The sequence below is a fragment of the Theobroma cacao genome, chromosome 1, assembly GCF_000208745.1.
Source record: "Theobroma cacao cultivar B97-61/B2 chromosome 1, Criollo_cocoa_genome_V2, whole genome shotgun sequence".
In the NCBI taxonomy this organism is placed as follows: domain Eukaryota; kingdom Viridiplantae; phylum Streptophyta; class Magnoliopsida; order Malvales; family Malvaceae; genus Theobroma; species Theobroma cacao.
This window is the reverse complement of record NC_030850.1, coordinates 34730344-34749261: the sequence shown is the minus strand read 5'-3', so window position 1 is coordinate 34749261 and position 18918 is coordinate 34730344. Positions and strand designations below refer to the sequence as shown.

General features: G+C 35.5%; 3 protein-coding genes across 5 annotated transcripts; 2 read left to right on the top strand and 1 right to left on the bottom strand.

The window, feature by feature from the left end:
• LOC18614176 lies at positions 53-5130 on the bottom strand. Of its 2 annotated transcripts, none has more exons than XM_007051803.2 (14): positions 5052-5130; positions 4905-4973; positions 4606-4807; positions 4438-4512; positions 4200-4301; positions 3976-4016; positions 3628-3744; positions 3261-3375; positions 2965-3155; positions 2760-2876; positions 1901-1981; positions 1510-1748; positions 1122-1161; positions 53-776 (listed from the first exon to the last, which is right to left on the bottom strand). In XM_007051803.2, exons 2-14 carry the CDS (start codon positions 4950-4952, stop codon positions 216-218), a joined length of 1929 nt encoding a protein of 642 aa, XP_007051865.1. In that variant the 5' UTR covers positions 4953-4973; positions 5052-5130; the 3' UTR covers positions 53-215. The 2 variants fall into 2 exon arrangements, with proteins under 2 accessions (XP_007051865.1, XP_017969521.1); XM_018114032.1 differs by having other exon boundaries at positions 3628-3741.
• On the top strand, positions 5721-11838 carry LOC18614175 (acetyl-coenzyme A carboxylase carboxyl transferase subunit alpha, chloroplastic). 2 transcript variants are annotated; one of them, XM_018114005.1, is made up of 11 exons: positions 5721-6090; positions 6420-6900; positions 7234-7308; positions 7667-7774; positions 7866-8026; positions 8361-8475; positions 8588-8742; positions 9285-9336; positions 9410-9478; positions 9622-9699; positions 10194-11838. In XM_018114005.1, the coding sequence occupies exons 2-11, from the start codon at positions 6517-6519 to the stop codon at positions 11199-11201; spliced, it is 2205 nt and encodes a 734-aa protein (XP_017969494.1). In that variant the 5' UTR covers positions 5721-6090; positions 6420-6516; the 3' UTR covers positions 11202-11838. The 2 variants fall into 2 exon arrangements, with proteins under 2 accessions (XP_017969494.1, XP_007051863.2); XM_007051801.2 differs by having other exon boundaries at positions 5722-6090; positions 6423-6900.
• LOC18614173 (DEAD-box ATP-dependent RNA helicase 8) lies at positions 12812-18754 on the top strand. The gene is made up of 10 exons (XM_018124670.1): positions 12812-13593; positions 14048-14108; positions 14853-15087; positions 15638-15876; positions 16684-16935; positions 17021-17201; positions 17690-17778; positions 17872-17945; positions 18097-18218; positions 18373-18754. Exons 1-9 carry the CDS (start codon positions 13298-13300, stop codon positions 18173-18175), a joined length of 1506 nt encoding a protein of 501 aa, XP_017980159.1. The 5' UTR covers positions 12812-13297; the 3' UTR covers positions 18176-18218; positions 18373-18754.

Below are 18918 nucleotides of genomic sequence, written 5' to 3'. Positions count from 1 at the left end.
TTGATCAGCTTAGACTTTTTCATAATGCGGCTAACTCACATGAAAACCCAAATACTCAGAAAGCCAACTTTTATTCACAAGTTTCCATGGCATGAAGCCTACTTCCTGCACAAATTTTATTAACAAGTGGTGTTCAATTCATATGCGAATGAAGCTTCACATAACAATTGTTATGATAGTCACAACTTTTGAGCATGGAAATGGAAAATGGAAAATCATGAAGGTAACACCACATGCTGGCACAATATAAGATCTGAGATGGTCTTGCCATGCCGATCAATCCTCCGGGAGCAGTTGACACCACCATCTAAAATGTTCCGGACCACAACATTTAAAGAATGAATTCCTTTGACTTCGTATATTTCTACCTTAACATGTTCATCCATCCATTTCTCTGTCTCATCAATGGCTTTTGGAGATGAATCCAGGAGGACTGAGACCACACCCTTTACCCACTGGGGTGTTATGATAATCTTCAGCCTCTCCACATCCTGCACAACATATGGGATGATGGAGAAATTCAAGTCGTTTCCTTTATCTCCAGCCCTACTATGGGCTACACTATATAGCGGAATCTTTTGCCTAGACTGAGTAGCAGAGAGGCCAATTTCTGGTGATGAAGAATTGTGAATATCTTCTTCTGGGAATGGTGGCAATGTGGGTTCATGCAAAACGCAGTCCTTCATAACATCTCGAAAGACATGTTTCTGACATTTTGATTCACTGACTTCTGTTTGCTTTGCTGCTATCCGCCAGAAAATATGTTCACGTCCAATCTAAATGGAAAACCAAAGTAATACATATTTGTTAAGAAATTTTTTGTGCTATGTAATGCTGATAGTTTATGTGTTAAATAAGACAATAACAGATGTATCTTAAACTTAACAATTATAGGATATAAACTTGAATCCAAAAATAAAGGTTGGGGGAAGAAATTGTAGTGTATTAGAACAAAGTACTTCGCATACTACACAAGATTATCATAGAAAAAGCATATCCAAAAACTAGTGAATTCAATAGTCTGAAATTGAGAGGTTGGCTTAATTACAGTTTCCATTTCAACATAAATTATTTCATGGACTAAGAAATTACTTAAACGGAAGGAAGGTAGTGGGAGATACCAATTGCTTTTCCAGAACAATCTCCTTCTTGAGGCCAGTGCTGCATTAGATAATTAACAAAAAAGTTGTAGGTTAGGCACAAAGATCATTGGGCCAAGGAAGAAAGTAGTACATGGTTGCTTTAAGGAGAGTTCTAAAGTATAAACAACTGTAAGATGCGTGCATAACACTGCAACTAGATTCTTATACATGACAAACAAGACTAAAAGTGAGCAATTCATAAAAATTAGAACCAGAACTTTACACATGAATTATGTGCAGTTAATTGTTTGCATTAGAATCTTTCAGTTTTCTTCTTGTCAAGAGTTCATACATAACATGCATGATCATGTAAATTTATACACGTTTACAGTAGATAAAATAGACATAAGATTAGAAGAAAATATACCTGATACCACCACCACTGGCTGGTCCATTTGTATATAATGCAGTAAACTCTTTAACAAGTTGCTCTGCATGTTTCTTCTCCTGGAACAATCCATCCATGCGTAGTCTAATATCTTCACTTGCCTTCCATGTTGATGAATAGTTATCAATGCTGGTAGCTTTCAAGCTATCAAGTCCAATTATATAAGAAAGAACACAGCAACTGACACCAGGAAATACCTCTTCCATCCATGACCTAACCTAAAATATGAAGAAAGAAAAGGGATATTAAAAGTCGAATGGAATCAGTGAGCAAAGTATTTTGAACGCTTTTACAGACAAGGATCTATTTCAAAGAATGTCATCTCGAGTCAAAAAATGAAATAAACCACCAGTTTTTACATCAGTGCTACCAGAAATTCAGCAGCTTTAGCACGTTTAACACATTCATATCCTCCATACGATATCTCACCCCATCCTTTCCATCCACAATCCTGGAAACAAGATGAATTTGAACTTATAAGGAATACAAATTAAACTATTTGAAGACATTAAACCCACTGGGGTAATGTCTCTGATTAGAAAATACTTGTAATAACTTGGGGGTGGGGGGGACTGCAACCAGGAGTAGAGAGGGAATTTCCTCAGTCATATTGTAAAGAGAGAAGACATGCTTCAGTGAAATACTGAAATACACAACAATTAAGCATTTACGATGAGCAAAGAAAAATTTCTCAGTCAGGTCATATTAGCTTAGTCAACATATCAGCACATTGAATTTGGCAAATCTTTGCCTTACACAAAGTTGTCAAGCATGATAGTTTAGACAACTTAAGAAATGGTACCTCATCTTACCTGTGTTACAACTTTCAATATAGAATGCTAGAGATCATTACATAAGATTACCAAAATAAGAATCCTACTAAGTCAAAATAGATAGGAAAAGAAAGCAAACTAATATTTAAAATTTTACCATCATTTCAAGTATTACCATGTAAGATCAGATTAATCATCAAAAAGTGTTGATCTGCCGTTTATCTCTCTCAAACCTCCGGACATCTGTGCCCAAATACACACAGGCAAGCACACCCCAAAACACGTAGATAAAAAAAGTGGATAATCAAGTTATGCTTAACGCATGGCACTAAGAATCTATAGAGCACACAAAACCCCAAATCTGCTAGACTGAACTTACAAGCCATCTACTGAACAATTGAAACTAAGGAAAAAGCTCTCATAAGCTTAAACATCACCTTTAGAATAGAAGGTTACCTTTGGAACCAACTGCAAAAGTTTATCAGGTACAGGATGAGCAGAAGGCTTTGCACCAATACAGAGAACTTTAGAGCTAGTTAATGGCTGGAATGAGACACCCTGAAAATCAATTACCTGCATTTACAAGATGCATATTTTTGTTTAATTTTCCCTTTCATTGCAATTGCAGGTAAAATTTCCAAAAAAATGCATTTTGACTTACAACATCAGGTGTAATATAAGCACTTGGATCCCCAACTTCATAAAGTAGTTGTTCAGCACATGTACTGAAATTTAAAACCCCACCACTACCTTCTGCCTTCATGACACATACTTCCCCACTGAACGAAATTTCAGCATATGGCAGTGATAGATCCAGCAGATGTGAGAACGACAAGTTTCTATGCTTGTCCGCTAAATTAGAGAAAATGCAGCATATTGAAACTGAGTAAATCTGAATTCTCCATTTTAATTGACCTATTACTGTGTTATTATCGAGACAAACAAAGCCTAATTCACCTGGATGCATGAAGTATCCCCCTGTGAGTTGACAACCACACTCTAGAAGATGGCCAGCCAGAGATCCCTGTGCTAATAGCTCCAAATCATCCCAATTCCAGCCCAGTTCATAAACCTAATCAAATACCAGTGAGATCATTCTGATTAAATTTCATAATGCAAAATCATAGCATAGCCAACAAAAAAGCAGCACTTCATCTATTCATGCTGTCAAATATAATTATGATAATTAATGTAGAGAATCATAATGGCAGATAAGTAAAACTAATTTGATGTTTAAAGTCATGAAAGCCTAGAGAATTATACCAAGAGTCCAAAAGGAAACAGCTAAAGCAGAGTAATGAAAAGAAAGGATAGGTTTTCATACCATTGGTGCTAAGAATAGTGCAGCATCAGCAACCCTTGAAGCAATTATAACATTTGGTTGGTATCTTTCCAAACATTCAACTATTGGAGCAGCTCCCAGATATGTGCTAATACCCTTCTGAGATTAAACAAAGCTGGAGTCAAGGTTTGCATTCCTCCGTAATTTCCATGACTAAAGATGGGAAAATGCAAATGCTGATGAAAACCTAACCACATATCATTTTACACGTCCATAGATCAAAATCTAAAAGGCAAAAGAAATCTAAAACTATAAGGAAGCAAGAGAACAATTGCAGATATAAAAAAGAAGACCAGTGAATGGTACAGGCAAGGAATACCAGGTTCTTACACCGTCCATGACAACTGGCTTCTCAGACAAGGGTCCTGAACCTGAATAATGGAAAATAGATCTTTGCATTTGGAGTCACAGAATGTAGCTAAACGCAATGAAGCAAAAAGATCTGCATTGCACTCAATATATACACAGACTGTATTTCCTAAAATAAAGATCATACCTCACTAGCTCATACAAGACTAATATAAATTTAGAAGCGGCCAACTGGCCAAGCATACCTGACTCATTAACAAAGACCTCATGAGCCACAGCAACAGACACATTGAGCCCTAGGCTGCTGGCTATTTCTAAAACCTTCTCTTGAGCACCAAGTGGATCCACTATTCAGAAATGAACCAAATGATATGGCCAAAATGAAAGGAAAAGATCATAGATTAAATGAAACATCAAGGCAAAGCATTTTGTGAAATTTAGCAGACAACATAACATTTTAATCTTTGTCTTCAAATTCCATACTTGCACCCATGTTGGTAATAATACAAGTTCCCCTTTCCACAGCCAAAGGTAGTAGCAAAGACATCCACTCTGAAACTGAAAAATTAACAGCAGTAAAAACATTAGAGAAAAACCAACAATAAAGATATTCGTTACAACTCAAAACGATTGACACCAATGTTAACATACTATTAGAATCATAGCCATCACCACCAGACACCATAGCCCGGTACCGCTCAGCAAGGGTACGTTCTGCTAAACATTCAAGAACAATATAATCCAGCTCTTTGACTCTGTTAAGCAACTTCAGAGCCGCCATTGGCCTGTCACCTCCAAACCCAGCTCCACAACCAATGTAAACTTTGTCTTTTCTTCTTTGACGATTGGTTCTCTGCAGTTCAACAAATTCAACTATTCATCATCGGGAAACCTGCTATGCTCGTTCACTATAGAAATTGATAAATCGAGTCAAAGCGAACTACACCAACCTGCTTGATCATGCAGTTATAAATCTCACCACAGCTCTGCTTCTCCATTGATTTTTGTTGGAAAATTAGCTGATTATGCACAAAACAAACCAATTCAGAAAATTGCCTTTGTTCAAGAGGAAGCTAACAGTTATGAAATTGTCTCATCAGTCACCTCCAAGTTTCCTTCTCCAGATTCCAGACTATAGCCCTTCCTCTAGTCAAACTGAGTAGTTTCTTAATTAGAGTTTAGATAACAACATCAGGGTTATTAAATATTATATATGAAGATTAATGATGTACTAGTGTTTTTCATTTTAGCATCAAATGGGTTCGATTTGAGTGCTTTTTTGCAGCCATTTTCACATGAAGCCCATTGCATTTTCAAGCCTCATTGTTTTTCATCCAAAGCCCAAATTCATTTTTCACCTTAAATTCAAAATTACTAGACCAAATTATTATGTCAATTTATTTTCTTAAGATTTTAATTACTACTAGAGTATGACCCGTGTGCAACACACGGCCCTCTTTGCAATCGCCCTCTTTGCTTCAACCATAAACTCTGATCTCTTTGCGGCCTTTTCTTTCTCTCTCTTTGCTTCAATGCCTTTTCTCTTTCACTCTCTCTGTCCTCCACTGGTCAATTTTTCTTTTTAAATATATTACAAAAATTATAACTTTTCACGTGACAGTTGATGAGAATAAAAACGTGGCTAAATATGAAGTTAATTTTGGGTCTTGAAATTATATATGTTATAGATTTTGGGACAGATCATGACGGGAAAGTAATAAATCAGCAAACGGATAAGGAGATTGATTATGGCTTAAGGTCGAAAATTGACGCGCCACGTGCATGAGTGCCCTTTGGACCTTGGTGGTAGTTGATCGTTATCCTCAACGTGGATTACCACTGTCAACTTCACCTTCACTTCCAGCACTTGCCACGCACCGTCCAACCACATCAATTCCTTTACAACTCTCCCGTGAAACACACGTCCCCTGTTTACTACTTGTCGACAGAAAATCCCAGTTGTAAGCTTGCTTTTAATATTTTTTTATTGGAAACGGTTTTCTTCGTTGAAGCAGGGGAACATCTCGACCGTTGGTTCCGGCCCTTCTTCATTCTTAACACGTTTCTTCAGTTCTTCTTCATTCTCCTGAAACCCAAATTTGTAAGCACCAGCAGCTTCTTCTCAACAACATTCTGGTAATCTTTTTTTTTTTTTTTACTTTTCTGTTTCTAATTTTGGATAAAAAATGAAGCTTTTCCTTTGCTTGTATGTAAGAATTTGTTTACTTGGACTTTCTATAAGTAGCATGGTTTTTTATTAATTGTTTGAGCATTTTACTTATCTTTTGTTGTTATTGCTGTTGGTAGATTATACTCTTCAAAGGATTAAGTAACTGAAGAAAGTAAGCTAAATTAATGTTAGAAGTCATTTTCTTCCTTGGCATTAGAGTCTTTGTGTTTTGACAGGGTGAATTAGAATATCTGAAAGGAAGTTGAATTTTTATTTTTTTAATCAACTTTGTTAGCAGGCATTCAAGTAGAAAGAATGTATCATTGTTACATGAAGAATTAATGTTAGATTAGCAATATTTGGATTTGTATGAAGTGAGTTGGATCATTGAGATGGCTACCATATCATTAGTAGCTGGAAATTGTGGAAGGGGAAGAGGATGTGAAGATCGAAGGTTTGAATTCGGGTCGAACTCATATTTCGGGAAGGACTTTTTGGCTAGTGAATTGCTTATTAGATCATTTAGAAGAGCAAATGGGTATTGGTCAAAAGCTTTAAAAGGTTCTAGGAATGACAATGGGAAGAAGTTTCGTGTTATTGCAAAAGTCAAGAGAGGGAAGAAGTATGATTACCCCTGGCCTGATGATATTGATCCGAATATCACGGATGGACACTTAACTTACCTGTCTTACTTCAAGCCTTTGGATGAGAAACCAAAACCGGTGACTCTACCATTCGAGAAGCCACTGGTTGATCTTGAGCAAAAGATTATTGAGGTGAGTTGCTTTTCATTGGTTGCCATTTGATATAGTCGTCACTTATTTGAAGAGATTTAAACCATTCCTAATGTTCCTGTTCATGTTCTTAAAAAACTCATTATTTGTATAAAGCTATATGATGAGGATTCATGAAGAGTGAAGACCCCTTCCAGAGAATTTTTCTATGTATCATGTTATGTCAATATAATGTTAGTTTTGTTTGTGATCTTAAAATGGAGCAATTTTCTTTTCCTTATACCATGACGTTTTAGGTGTTCATAAGGCACAAAACCGAGACATAAAGCCTTCCTTATATGTTTTGTTATTTTGTTCACTATACTTTTTGGGCAGGTATGTAGAATGGCTGATGAAACTGGTCTGGATTTTACTGATCAAATTGGAGCTTTGGAAAACAAGTATCAACAGGTTAATCTAATACGTTCTGTTCCCCATTATGTCAGAATTTGTTTTCATGTTCATCACTGGTATAGTTAATTTTTTCATTCATTTTGGGTGGTAAATTTCAGAATTTTATGTTAATTGCTGTAATACTAAAGATTTCTGGTAGTTTTCAAACTTCTTTTGTCAAAACGTAGGCATGAATTTAGTTGTCCTAGCTTATGAGTTGTAACAATGAGAAAACTGCTGATGCGTTCCTAAGTACTCTTTGCATAGGCTTCTGTTGGTTGCTTAAATATTCTCACTAAAATTTCAAGTCCCCATTTACTTTTCATTGACATTCTTATTGACATATCTGTAACTTTTTCTGTGTTCTAAACATCAGGCACTGAAAGATTTATACACACATTTGACACCCATTCAACGCCTGACCATTGCTCGACATCCCAATAGACCAACAGTTCTTGATCATATATTAAATATCACAGAGAAGGTATTTTAATAGTGCATAACCTTTATATGTTTCAATTCTAAAAGCATATGAAGCTACTTTCTTACTCTCTTATTCTTTTACTATCTTATAGTGGGTGGAACTCCATGGAGATCGTGCAGGCTATGATGATCCAGCTATGGTAACTGGTATAGGCAGCATGGATGGTAAGAGCTACATGTTTATAGGCCATCAGAAAGGTAGGAACACAAAGGAGAACATTTTACGCAATTTTGCAATGCCAACTCCCCATGGGTACTTTTCAAGGATCTTTTACTTGAATAAGTAATTTGAAGATTCAGCTTGCATTAGATGTCATGTCTTCCAATGAGATCTTTTAAAAATTTAAATGAAGAGACTAAATATCAGAATTGACACCTTTCCTGATCAAGTAAATCATGTTTATTTGATATCTAAAATTGTCCTGGCATTTTCTTAATTTTTCTTACTTCATTAAAGATGTAGGGGCAACAGAGATGTGATCATAACCTCTAATTATTTCAGAAAGCCTGCTTTAAATAGTTTTAAATCTTCTCTGTTATGATTGATTTGTAAACAAATACTCATATGGAACTCTGTTTGCAAACAGCTATCGGAAGGCTTTGCGAATGATGAAGTATGCTGATCATCATGGTCTTCCTATTATTACATTTGTTGACACTCCTGGGGCCTTCGCTGATCTCAAATCAGAGGAACTTGGTCAAGTGTGTGTACAAACTGTCTTCTGACATTTAAAATTGTGATATTACCTGCACTGAATTCTGAAACACCAAGTTCATATAATAATATGGCCCATTTTTTGTTTTACCCTAACAGGGGGAAGCAATTGCCCATAACCTGAGGACCATGTTTGGCCTTAAAGTGCCAATTGTAACTGTTGTTGTTGGTGAGGGTGGTTCTGGAGGGGCGCTGGCCATTGCTTGCCCCAATAAATTGTTTATGCTTGAGAACTCTGTTCTGTATGTTGCAAGGTGAGACTAGTTCCTTCCTTTTCCTCCTTATCTCAGTAATATCACTTGGAAAGTACAACTTTAACTGAAGATTATGATACATAAATTATTAAGTGAAATATAACTAATGCCTTCCGAGTTTAGAAAGGTTTTTACATGTCAATTTCCTTAGGCTCCGTTTGGTTGATATTTTAGCTTTTTTTTGCAAAAAATGAATAGAAAGGAAAAAGCAAAAAATTAAAAAAAAATGAAAAGAAAACTAAAGACTGCAAAAAGCAAAAGCATCAAAGAAATTGAGCCTTAGTTAATTTGAGTTTTTAGTTTTTCTTCGGTCACTGATCTTTATAAATCAACAGGAACATCAGCTTATTGCCCCACTTCTCATAGTTCTACATGGTATTGTACAATGACTGTTTCTCAAGTTCACCTTTGACTGGCTATAGATATATTAACACCTCTTAGAGGTGTTGTTTCCATGCTATATTCCGATCCTTCTAAGCAGTATTTCTTTTATAGATGAAGTCTGAAATACATGTTTCTTTTGACTCTGATTTTCTAATCAGTCCTGAAGCATGTGCTGCTATACTGTGGAAATCTTCTCAAGCAGCTCCTAAGGTAAGTGATTCAAGTTGATGATTGAAATTAGAACCATAATTATGTCAGGACTGATGTTTCACTACTTTTATAGGCAGCTGAAAAACTGAGGATAACAGCTCAAGAACATTACAAGCGCAAAATTGCTGATGGCATCATCCCTGTAAGCACCTTCAACCTCTGAAGGTTTATCATGTTGCTCTTCCTGTTACTTGAGCATTCCAACCCAGTGGATTTGACAATGGCTGTCCATCACAATAGGAGTTCTTTTTTTACCCGTGTTGTCATATTTGCTTTGATTTATAGGAACCTCTTGGAGGTGCACATGCTGATCCTGTATGGACTTCCCAACAAATTAAACTTGCAATCACTCAGGCCATGGAGGTAAGTGATGTTAACAAATCTAGGTGCAGATAGAGGGAAAGAAATTTGCATACTGAACGTCTATAGTGGTTTTAAAGTTCGGTATATCTTTGTAAACCTTCGAGGTTGTAATAACTGAAAAAAATTGGCACCCAAGTTTATTTATGTGTTTATGTCCATTACAACAGCAGCCATTTCTTAATGAAAATCGTTTTTTTTTTTATTTCCTCCTTTAACCGTTGCTCTAGAGGGAACTTTAAAAGTAAGCAGAATTTGTTGCAATTACTTCTGGACAGTATTGCGAGATTCTGCCATAAAATGGTGTTTGATGCAACATGATTTCTTAAAAAAATAGCCTGCTTTTACATTTGAATTTCTTTTGTGCACTACTTGAAGAAGTTACTCTTCCAATGTTTCTGTTGCAAAGTTGATTTGGCCACTATTCTTTCTTGTTCTTTTGCTTCTGTTGATTTCCAAGTCATTGGCCACTTACAGTGATATTGAAATGAACGTAGGAATTAACAAAAATGGATACAGAAGAGTTGCTTCGCCACCGAATGCTCAAATTTCGGTCAATTGGAGGTTTCCAAGAAGGTAAGCCAGTGGAACCTGAAAGAAAACACAACATGAAGCCTTCTGATGCCAGCATGCTGAAAGCTGCTGATATAGAATCAGATCTTGAGAGGATAAAGAAGAAGATTTTGGAGGCAAAGGTACCTTCAGATCCAATTACAGACCAAGCAATAGAAAAACTTAAGCAGGATGTTGACAAGGAGGTTACCAGGGCATTCATTTCAATGGGCTTGCAAGAGAAGCTTGAATCACTGAAGTTGGAATTATCCAGAGCTCCTGCTAATCAGCACCTTAATCGCAATTTAAAGGAGAAGGTGGATAAACTGATGCATGAATTTAAACAAAATTTGTCACGGCCAGGGGCCTATCTTGGCTTAAAGCAAAAGCTTGAAAAGCTAAGCATGGTTAGCAGACTTGTTGAGCTGAAAGAGAAAAGTGAGAAACTGAAAACTGAGATTAATCAGAAGATTCCGGCAGAGGTCAAGGCAAAGTTGGAGCAATTGGAAAATGCTCAGGAAGGATTGTCGAAAGGTGACCCACTGGACAAGGATTTGGTGGCAGAGGCAGTAAAAGCTAAGAAAGAACTAATGGAAGTTTTGAAGTCAGCTAACTTGGAGATTGTTGGAGTGAGAAAGAGAGAGGTCACAGCTGCACCTCCAGAAATACAAGAGAAGATTGTAAATGTGAACAAAGAGATCGGTGGAGAGATTGAAAGGATAATTGATGTAGCAGGTCTTCGTGGCAAAATTGAGGAGTTGAAGGCAGAGATGGCTAAAGGCTCCAGTTCACAAAAAGCAGAAGAACTTGAAACAGAGATCAAGGAGGGGATTCTTGCTGCCTTGGATAACACGGCACTAAAACAGAAGGTTGAGAAGTTGAGAACAGAATTTGCATCATCCTTGGAAGTAGCAACCGATGACAAGGTTGCTGCTGAAAACGGCAGGTGGTGATGTACAGCATCTTACACATACAAAGTATGTATGTTGCAATTCGAAGTATACAATGAGTTTTTTTCATTAAAACCACTATCCTTTGTCCTTGATGAAATTAGACACATTGTCCAATGATATATGGTGTTATCATGAAGACCTTACAGTATGATGGAGGAGAACCGTTAACCCATGGAAGGTTATCTTTTTCTTGGTAGAAAAGCAACTTACTATGCTTCGGTCTAGAGCTCTCATCCAAACCCTCACTACACCCAAACAAACTAAGCTCCACTACCAGTGAAGATTGTTATCTATGCCTCTTGACTGTGACTTGCATTCCTCACAAATGAGCCCATTTTTCCATTTTTATGCACCAAAATAGAACATCCAGTGTTAGATATCTTTCCCAAAACAAAATGAAGAAGAAAAAGGGTACTTCACACAAACAAAGATTTCCCATTTTGTATGCACCAACAAGCAGGTAGATTACTATAGACATTGGCTTTGCTTCATCCTCTTGTTTTGTAGCCTATGGCAGTACAACTTTATATGTATTGTTTTGTTTTACTTTTTCCAGTCCCAGCAGATAAAGAAAACAAAGAGGTTATGTACTAGAAAACAGAAAAAGAAAGCAACAATTTGATTTTCTCTGGTCCTACAGCTACAACCCCAAAAAGCATTCAATCATGGTTCAGTTTTTTCCTTCCCTTTTGATTGATTCAAATTACACTAAACTCCCTTTAAGTTTTTCATAATTGGTGATAATAATGCACTAATAATTCCCAAAAGATAATGCCTGCTTATGCTTGAGCTTTCCCACCTTGTCCTGACTCCTTGCTTACCAAGCACCTTCCCTGCTAAGCTTTCTTTCTTTTTTCAGTACTTTATTTATTAAATTCACCATTTTTTTCTTTTCTTTTATAAAATTTAGTTCAATATGTAAAAAAGCACAAAAGTAGTCTTGCAAGTCTTTTAGAGCATTTTCCTCTACACGCTTAGTAAATTTCACATATTAAAATTTTAAAATGGAAAAAATCCATGCAAATTATATATATATATATAAACTTTGAATTATTAAAATCTACAATGTTTATTATAGAGTTAATAGTCTTTTCTCTAAGACTATAAAAAAGAAAAAAAAAGGATTATACTTAAATTTTTTTTAAATATTTAAATAATTTATTATTTTTATTACATTTAATTAAATTTTTATATTTTTATTTTAAATCAAATATATTTTTATAATTAACATTGATTAATTATTGATAGTAAAAACACAACTTATTATTTTTTACCACATAATAATGATAAGATACTTTGATGTATTATAATAAATAATAACATAACATGTGAATATAATATTATAATATAATTATATGATATTTTTTATTATTTTTATTAATATCATATTAATGTTTATAAAAATAACAAAAAATATATTGGCTAACAACGATTAATTAATTATTATTTATAAAAATTTATTTAAAGTAAAATATATAAAATTTTTAAATAGATAATTAAAAAAAAAAAAAAACAGAAAGTAACCCAATAAAAGAAAAAAAAAGTCGGGTAGTTGTTGTGGGCAATATAAAAAAAAAAAAGAAAAGCGGGCCATGCATCAAAATTAGAAAAAGGGAAAAACTCAGCAATCCGGACGCCCTAAGGACGAAACCGTAAAAAATAAAGCTCCATTTTCTCCGCTAAGCCCAGAAACGACTATGAATCAACCCGTTTCTCTTCTCCACTCTTCTTTCTAACTTCCTTCTGTGCCACCAAAATCAAAAAAACCCTCAAACCAACAAAATCATTTCATTTCTCTTCAAAAATCCTTTCATTTTTTTCTTCCCTTCAACGGATCCGTGCAGAAGCACCCTCAGTTTTCAACCTAATTTACGATCTAACCTTCCTTCTTTTTTTGAATTAACAAACCCTAGCTTCTTTCTTTCGTTCTTTTCTTTGAGGGCCCTCTGCTTTGCCACTATTTACGGCGTTACCTTTTTGCAAGAAACCCTAGTCTTTGAATTTTTTCCCCTTCTTTTTTGTAGTTGTGTACAGATTTCGGTTTTTGTAGGGTTTCGAATCTTGGGTTTTTTTTTTTTGGAGTTTAGGGTTGTGATATGAATAGTAGAGGGCGGTATCCACCGGGGATCGGCGTTGGCCGGGGCGGCGGAGTGAACGCGAACCCTAGTTTTCAGTCGAGGCCGCTGCAACAGCACTACGTGCAGAGGAATTTGGTGCAGAATCACCAGCAGTTTCAACATCACCAACAGCAACAACATCACCAGCAACAACAGCATCAACAGCATCAACAGCAACAACAGTGGCTCAGGCGAAACCAGTTGCCCGGCGGCAATGACTCCAGTGTCGTCGATGAGGTCGAGAAGACCGTTCAATCCGAAGCTGTTGACTCAAGGTTTCCTTTCATTTCTTCTTGTTGCTGTTGTTATTTGTATTTATGACTAAATCTATTTTTATTTGTATTTCGTGGTGTTATTTCTCTTGATATATCTTGAACAATAGAGTATTTTACATATAAAATGATAAAATTATTAGTGCTAGGGTTTGATTTAGTCCCGAACTCACCATTAGTTAGGAAAGTTTGGAGAACAGTGAGAAAGGACTGGATGAGGGAATGGAAGTTTATGTACTACATTTGTGCTTACTTTTTACTTCTTTGTTTCTTAAATTGTAACATTTTCTATGACAGTTAGTCGCGGAGTTTCCTTGTAGATGCTATAGTTTGAGACTTAATCTTCATGTGATTTTTTACAAATTGAATTTCTTGCCCTGCCTTTCCTACTAACAAACATATCAGGTTTGTTGAGTATGGTCTTACAGTTATTTACCCTTTTCTTTTCCTTATTCAGCTCACAAGATTGGAAGGCAAGGCTAAAGATACCGCCACCAGATACACGCTACAAAACAGAGGTATGCTTGTTAATGATATTTTAATCATGTAGTGTTGAAGTACTACTTCCTTGTGCAGGGTATTGTTTAGCAAAACTATCATTTTAAACATTTCTTGAAGGCTATGCTTTTGTCAGTTATGTTAAGAAGGCAATTGCAGCATAGGTTTTATATATTGAAATGATAAAAATTCTTCTCCTTGCCTTGGATGGGACTTTGATAAAGTAGTTTCAGGTGCTCTCATGAATTATCATCATTTCTGCTTAAAGACCATAATAGCAAGAAGATAGGGATTAGAATGGTTGATTCATACTTAGAAGGATTTGTTAAAGCAGCTATTTTGGACATCTGTTGAATCTCTTGAGGATACTATAATGATCCCAATTTTTACCATTTAATCTGTTCATGGGTGGTCCAAAGGACAAATTGTGATCTTACTTTTGTAATTCTGGTAATGCAGGTGGATTACTCTTTATTAATTCCTGGTATCCTATGATATACAATTATACATGGACAGTTTTCAAAGTTTTTAATATGTGAACAGTGATAGCTAGTTCTCTGATGTTGAGGCCTTCTGGCTTGAACTTGCACATCTGAGTGCTATTTTTAGGCCTGCATTACTTCATTTTTGGTAGTGCATCATCTTATTTTTATGACATATATCTCGTGAGAGGGCATGATAGTGATTCCATGGGTATTTGGAGATGTTTCCATATCTTTTAATGACATGTTTATGTAGTGATCTGCCTAGTTAATTGTTTCCAGGATGTCACAGCTACTAAAGGAAATGAATTTGAGGACTATTTTCTGAAACGTGAACTTCTTATGGGAATATATGAGAAGGGTTTTGAAAGACCATCTCCCATTCAGGAAGAGAGTATTCCTATTGCTTTAACTGGAAGTGATATTCTTGCTAGAGCCAAAAATGGAACTGGGAAGACAGCTGCGTTTTGCATTCCTGCCTTGGAAAAAATTGACCAAGATAACAATGTTATTCAAGGTTAATTCTCCATCTATTGACTTATTTTTTTGTTGTATCTGTTTGTAGCAATTATAGGCCCAGTTCAATGGTAATGGGTACTGCTAGTAGGATAGCTTTGCCATTTCAATTATTTATTATTTTAGTTGCGTGATCTGCATGTCAATCAGATAGTGGAAAAGATTGCATGAATGGCATTTGCTGCATTTTTTTAACTGAAATTTGAATTATGGGCATTGGCATGGATGGACACCGTTGAGTGAAGGTCAAAGTTCTGCACCATTTCCTGAAAAAGTGCATTATGTCTTCCTTCTTGCAAATAGGTTCAACTTTTTGTGTCAGTCCAGGCATAAACTTTTACTTCTCTTTCAGAAACCTGCCCTAATTAAGTTCTTTACTTGAAACTTTCTTGGCTTAATTTGAGATATGAGTCAATTTCATATGTGACTTCTCTATTATATGATGTGAAGTTTGTCACAAAGAAATTATCAATGCCTCTGCTGGACTTTGGTTTTACTTATATTATCTGTGGGGGTTTCTTGTTTTACTCAATGTATGTCTTTCTGCTCAGTTGTTATACTTGTTCCAACCCGAGAACTGGCTCTTCAGACATCACAAGTGTGTAAGGAGCTTGGGAAACATTTACAAATTCAAGTCATGGTCACAACTGGAGGTACCAGTCTCAAGGATGATATCATGCGATTGTATCAACCAGTCCATTTACTGGTTGGAACCCCTGGCAGAATTCTAGACCTTGCCAAAAAGGGTGTTTGCATTTTGAAAGATTGTTCAATGCTTATCATGGATGAGGTAATTATTCGGTAGTTTCTCTGTATTCATCTTTCAGTTTGATCTGTTGTCCTTTGTAAGTTTAACATGAGAATATTTGATGAAGTTGAAATATATTGGATAAACATGGAGGAAGAAAAAAAAATATATATATATATATATTTTATCTTGGTGAACAGTGATTATGATGGAATAATGGTTACTTTCTTGTGTCTTTTTCAGTTGGGTGGGATGGGGGGTTAGGTTGTGATCTCCTGAGAATACATTTGCAAACTATTTGCCATCGATTGAACTGGCAGAGAAAGTATTAATCCTGTTTATCTCGTTTTTACAGTTTACTGGTTTCACTCCAAAGATCCAGATTTTAGCTGTTGTCTGCATAATTGATTATACCTTTGCTTAAAGAATTTAAATCTAATTGGAAATACTTAATTCTTATTTGTAAGTTAAGGCTGAATCCCATTATGCTATCTTTTTCTTTGGAAAATTTAACTGATATATGGTATATGTAGTTACTGAAGTTGGTTATGTCGTCAAGTTTTCATTTTGCGTACTCACTACATTAGGTACCTTGAATCCCCATATCTATTGTTCTGTAAAATGTCCATAACTAAAGACTGAGCACTATTATCTTCTATTCTTATATTACCCTTTGATCTTTTGTATGAATGTTAGTTTTGGAGCTAGAATTCCGAAGAGTGAGTGAATCATTGGCATAATAATTCTTAAAAAGTTTCTGCAAAAAGGAGGCAAGACACTTTCTGTTGTCTGCTTGATTTTAACTTCAGATCTGCAAAATCTGATGTTTTGTGTTTTGGTTTCTTTCAGGCAGATAAGCTTTTGTCTCCAGAGTTCCAACCTTCTGTAGAGCAGCTGATACGTTTTCTTCCAGCAAATCGTCAAATTTTGATGTTTTCAGCCACATTTCCTGTTACTGTTAAGGACTTTAAAGACAGATACCTACATAAACCTTATATTATTAATCTAATGGATGAGCTTACTCTGAAAGGTATTACACAATATTATGCTTTTGTGGAAGAAAGACAGAAAGTCCACTGCCTAAATACTCTTTTCTCTAAGGTTTGATCTTATATCAACTTTTATCTAGTTTTCTCTCTTTTCCTCTTTCTTTGGATGAGATGTGATGTTTTTTTTCTGTCTCCAGCTTCAAATAAATCAATCAATCATTTTCTGCAACTCAGTTAATCGTGTGGAACTGTTGGCCAAGAAAATTACAGAACTTGGCTACTCTTGCTTTTATATCCATGCTAAGATGCTTCAGGATCATCGTAACAGAGTATTTCATGATTTCCGCAATGGTGCATGCAGGAACCTTGTTTGTACTGGTATGTGTGCCATGCTGTGTGTTTTTGGGATATGAACTATTGTGCTATTTGATTACTTATCAAATAAACCAAATGGTGTTCAGCCTATATGGTTTCTTGGACTTTCTTTTGCTGTCTTTTATGTTTTAGGCATTTTATTTTTCATTTTCATTTTCTTTGTTTTGCTAGACACCATAGCTAATTTCTCTAATACCTACTATCTAAACCCACCGCTGCTTATCATGTTTACTGTGCTCTACAATTTGAGCTATATTAAATTGTCAATATATATGGTACTTGTTGAGCTATATTATTGAAGCTTTGATTTGATTTTTTATTTTTCAGTCTTAAGGGGGGCATAGTATTTCTTTCAATCAACATACTCATTTTTTTGTTTCATTAAAATTTTTTCCCTATGCCAGTGCAGAAAACGGCTTTATTCTTCTTAAGCATTCTATGATTCTTATATGTAGAATAATCTCCTAACGATGTACTTATGCTTGCTGCAGATCTTTTTACAAGGGGAATAGATATCCAAGCTGTGAATGTTGTTATTAACTTTGACTTTCCCAAGAACTCAGAAACATATCTTCACAGGGTATGTTGGTTATGATATTATCTCACTTGCAAGTTGCAACATCTTTATCTTTTTATTTTTTGTACTTATCATGGATATTCACTTAATGGGCAGGTTGGTCGATCAGGAAGGTTTGGCCATCTTGGTTTAGCTGTGAATTTGATCACTTATGAGGACCGCTTTAACTTGTATGTTATATGTCACAATATCTCTTCCTTTTTTGACACTATAGCTTGTTTATATACATTGAGGTTCTTCTGATTCTTTAAAATGACTTATAATATATTTACATTGAGGTTCTTTTGATTCATTGAAGTGTTATATGGTCTTCTCTAACAGGTATAGGATTGAACAAGAACTTGGGACTGAAATAAAGCAAATTCCTCCTCATATTGATCAGGCTATTTACTGCCGGTGATTTATGGTGGATGTTTCCTGTTTAGTCTAAGGTGGTAACAATGGTGAGCAACTATATTCATGTCCCGTTTTACTATACATGTATGGAGTGATTTCTTTGTTATCTTTTTCTAATGTTTGCAATGTTCTATTATTTCATCTCTTGCTATTTATATATTGCAAAAATTGATGATGTGCAATTATTTGCATGTTTGTTAGGGTTAATGAAGCTGGTCATTCAAGGTGTTTGTCCATGCACATGGGTGCGCATTCTAAAAAGTAGTTGGTGTTGGTGGAACACTTTTAGTTGGTGCTGTATGTGTGTAAAGCCTTGAATGCGTCTATTGGTTTCTCAAATTTCATAGTCCTGAAACATTAACAGGATAGTAGGAGAGAGTTTTAGATGAGTCGTGCTTTTGATTTAGTTAACATATGGTATGGTACTGCCTTTTTTTAGTCTGATGATGGTGGAATTGTTTTTAAGGTTGTACCTTGTACAAGAAATTTATGTCTTGTTTCTGTTGGTGCATGTGCTCATCTTTGTTATTTTCAATAAATAAAAGCATCGGATAGGAGTCCTAATGTTGGCTTTTGTTTGGTACATCGCATTTGCATTTTCAATTTTCTGAAAAGACCTCATTACTTCTGTAACTCCATAGGTGACAGAATCTGCCACTTGGTGGTAGTTAAGTATGCAGAATCATGTTGAAATCCCTACCACTGCTGATCAGAATTTGGCAGGCAATTTGGATGTATTTGGTTTTA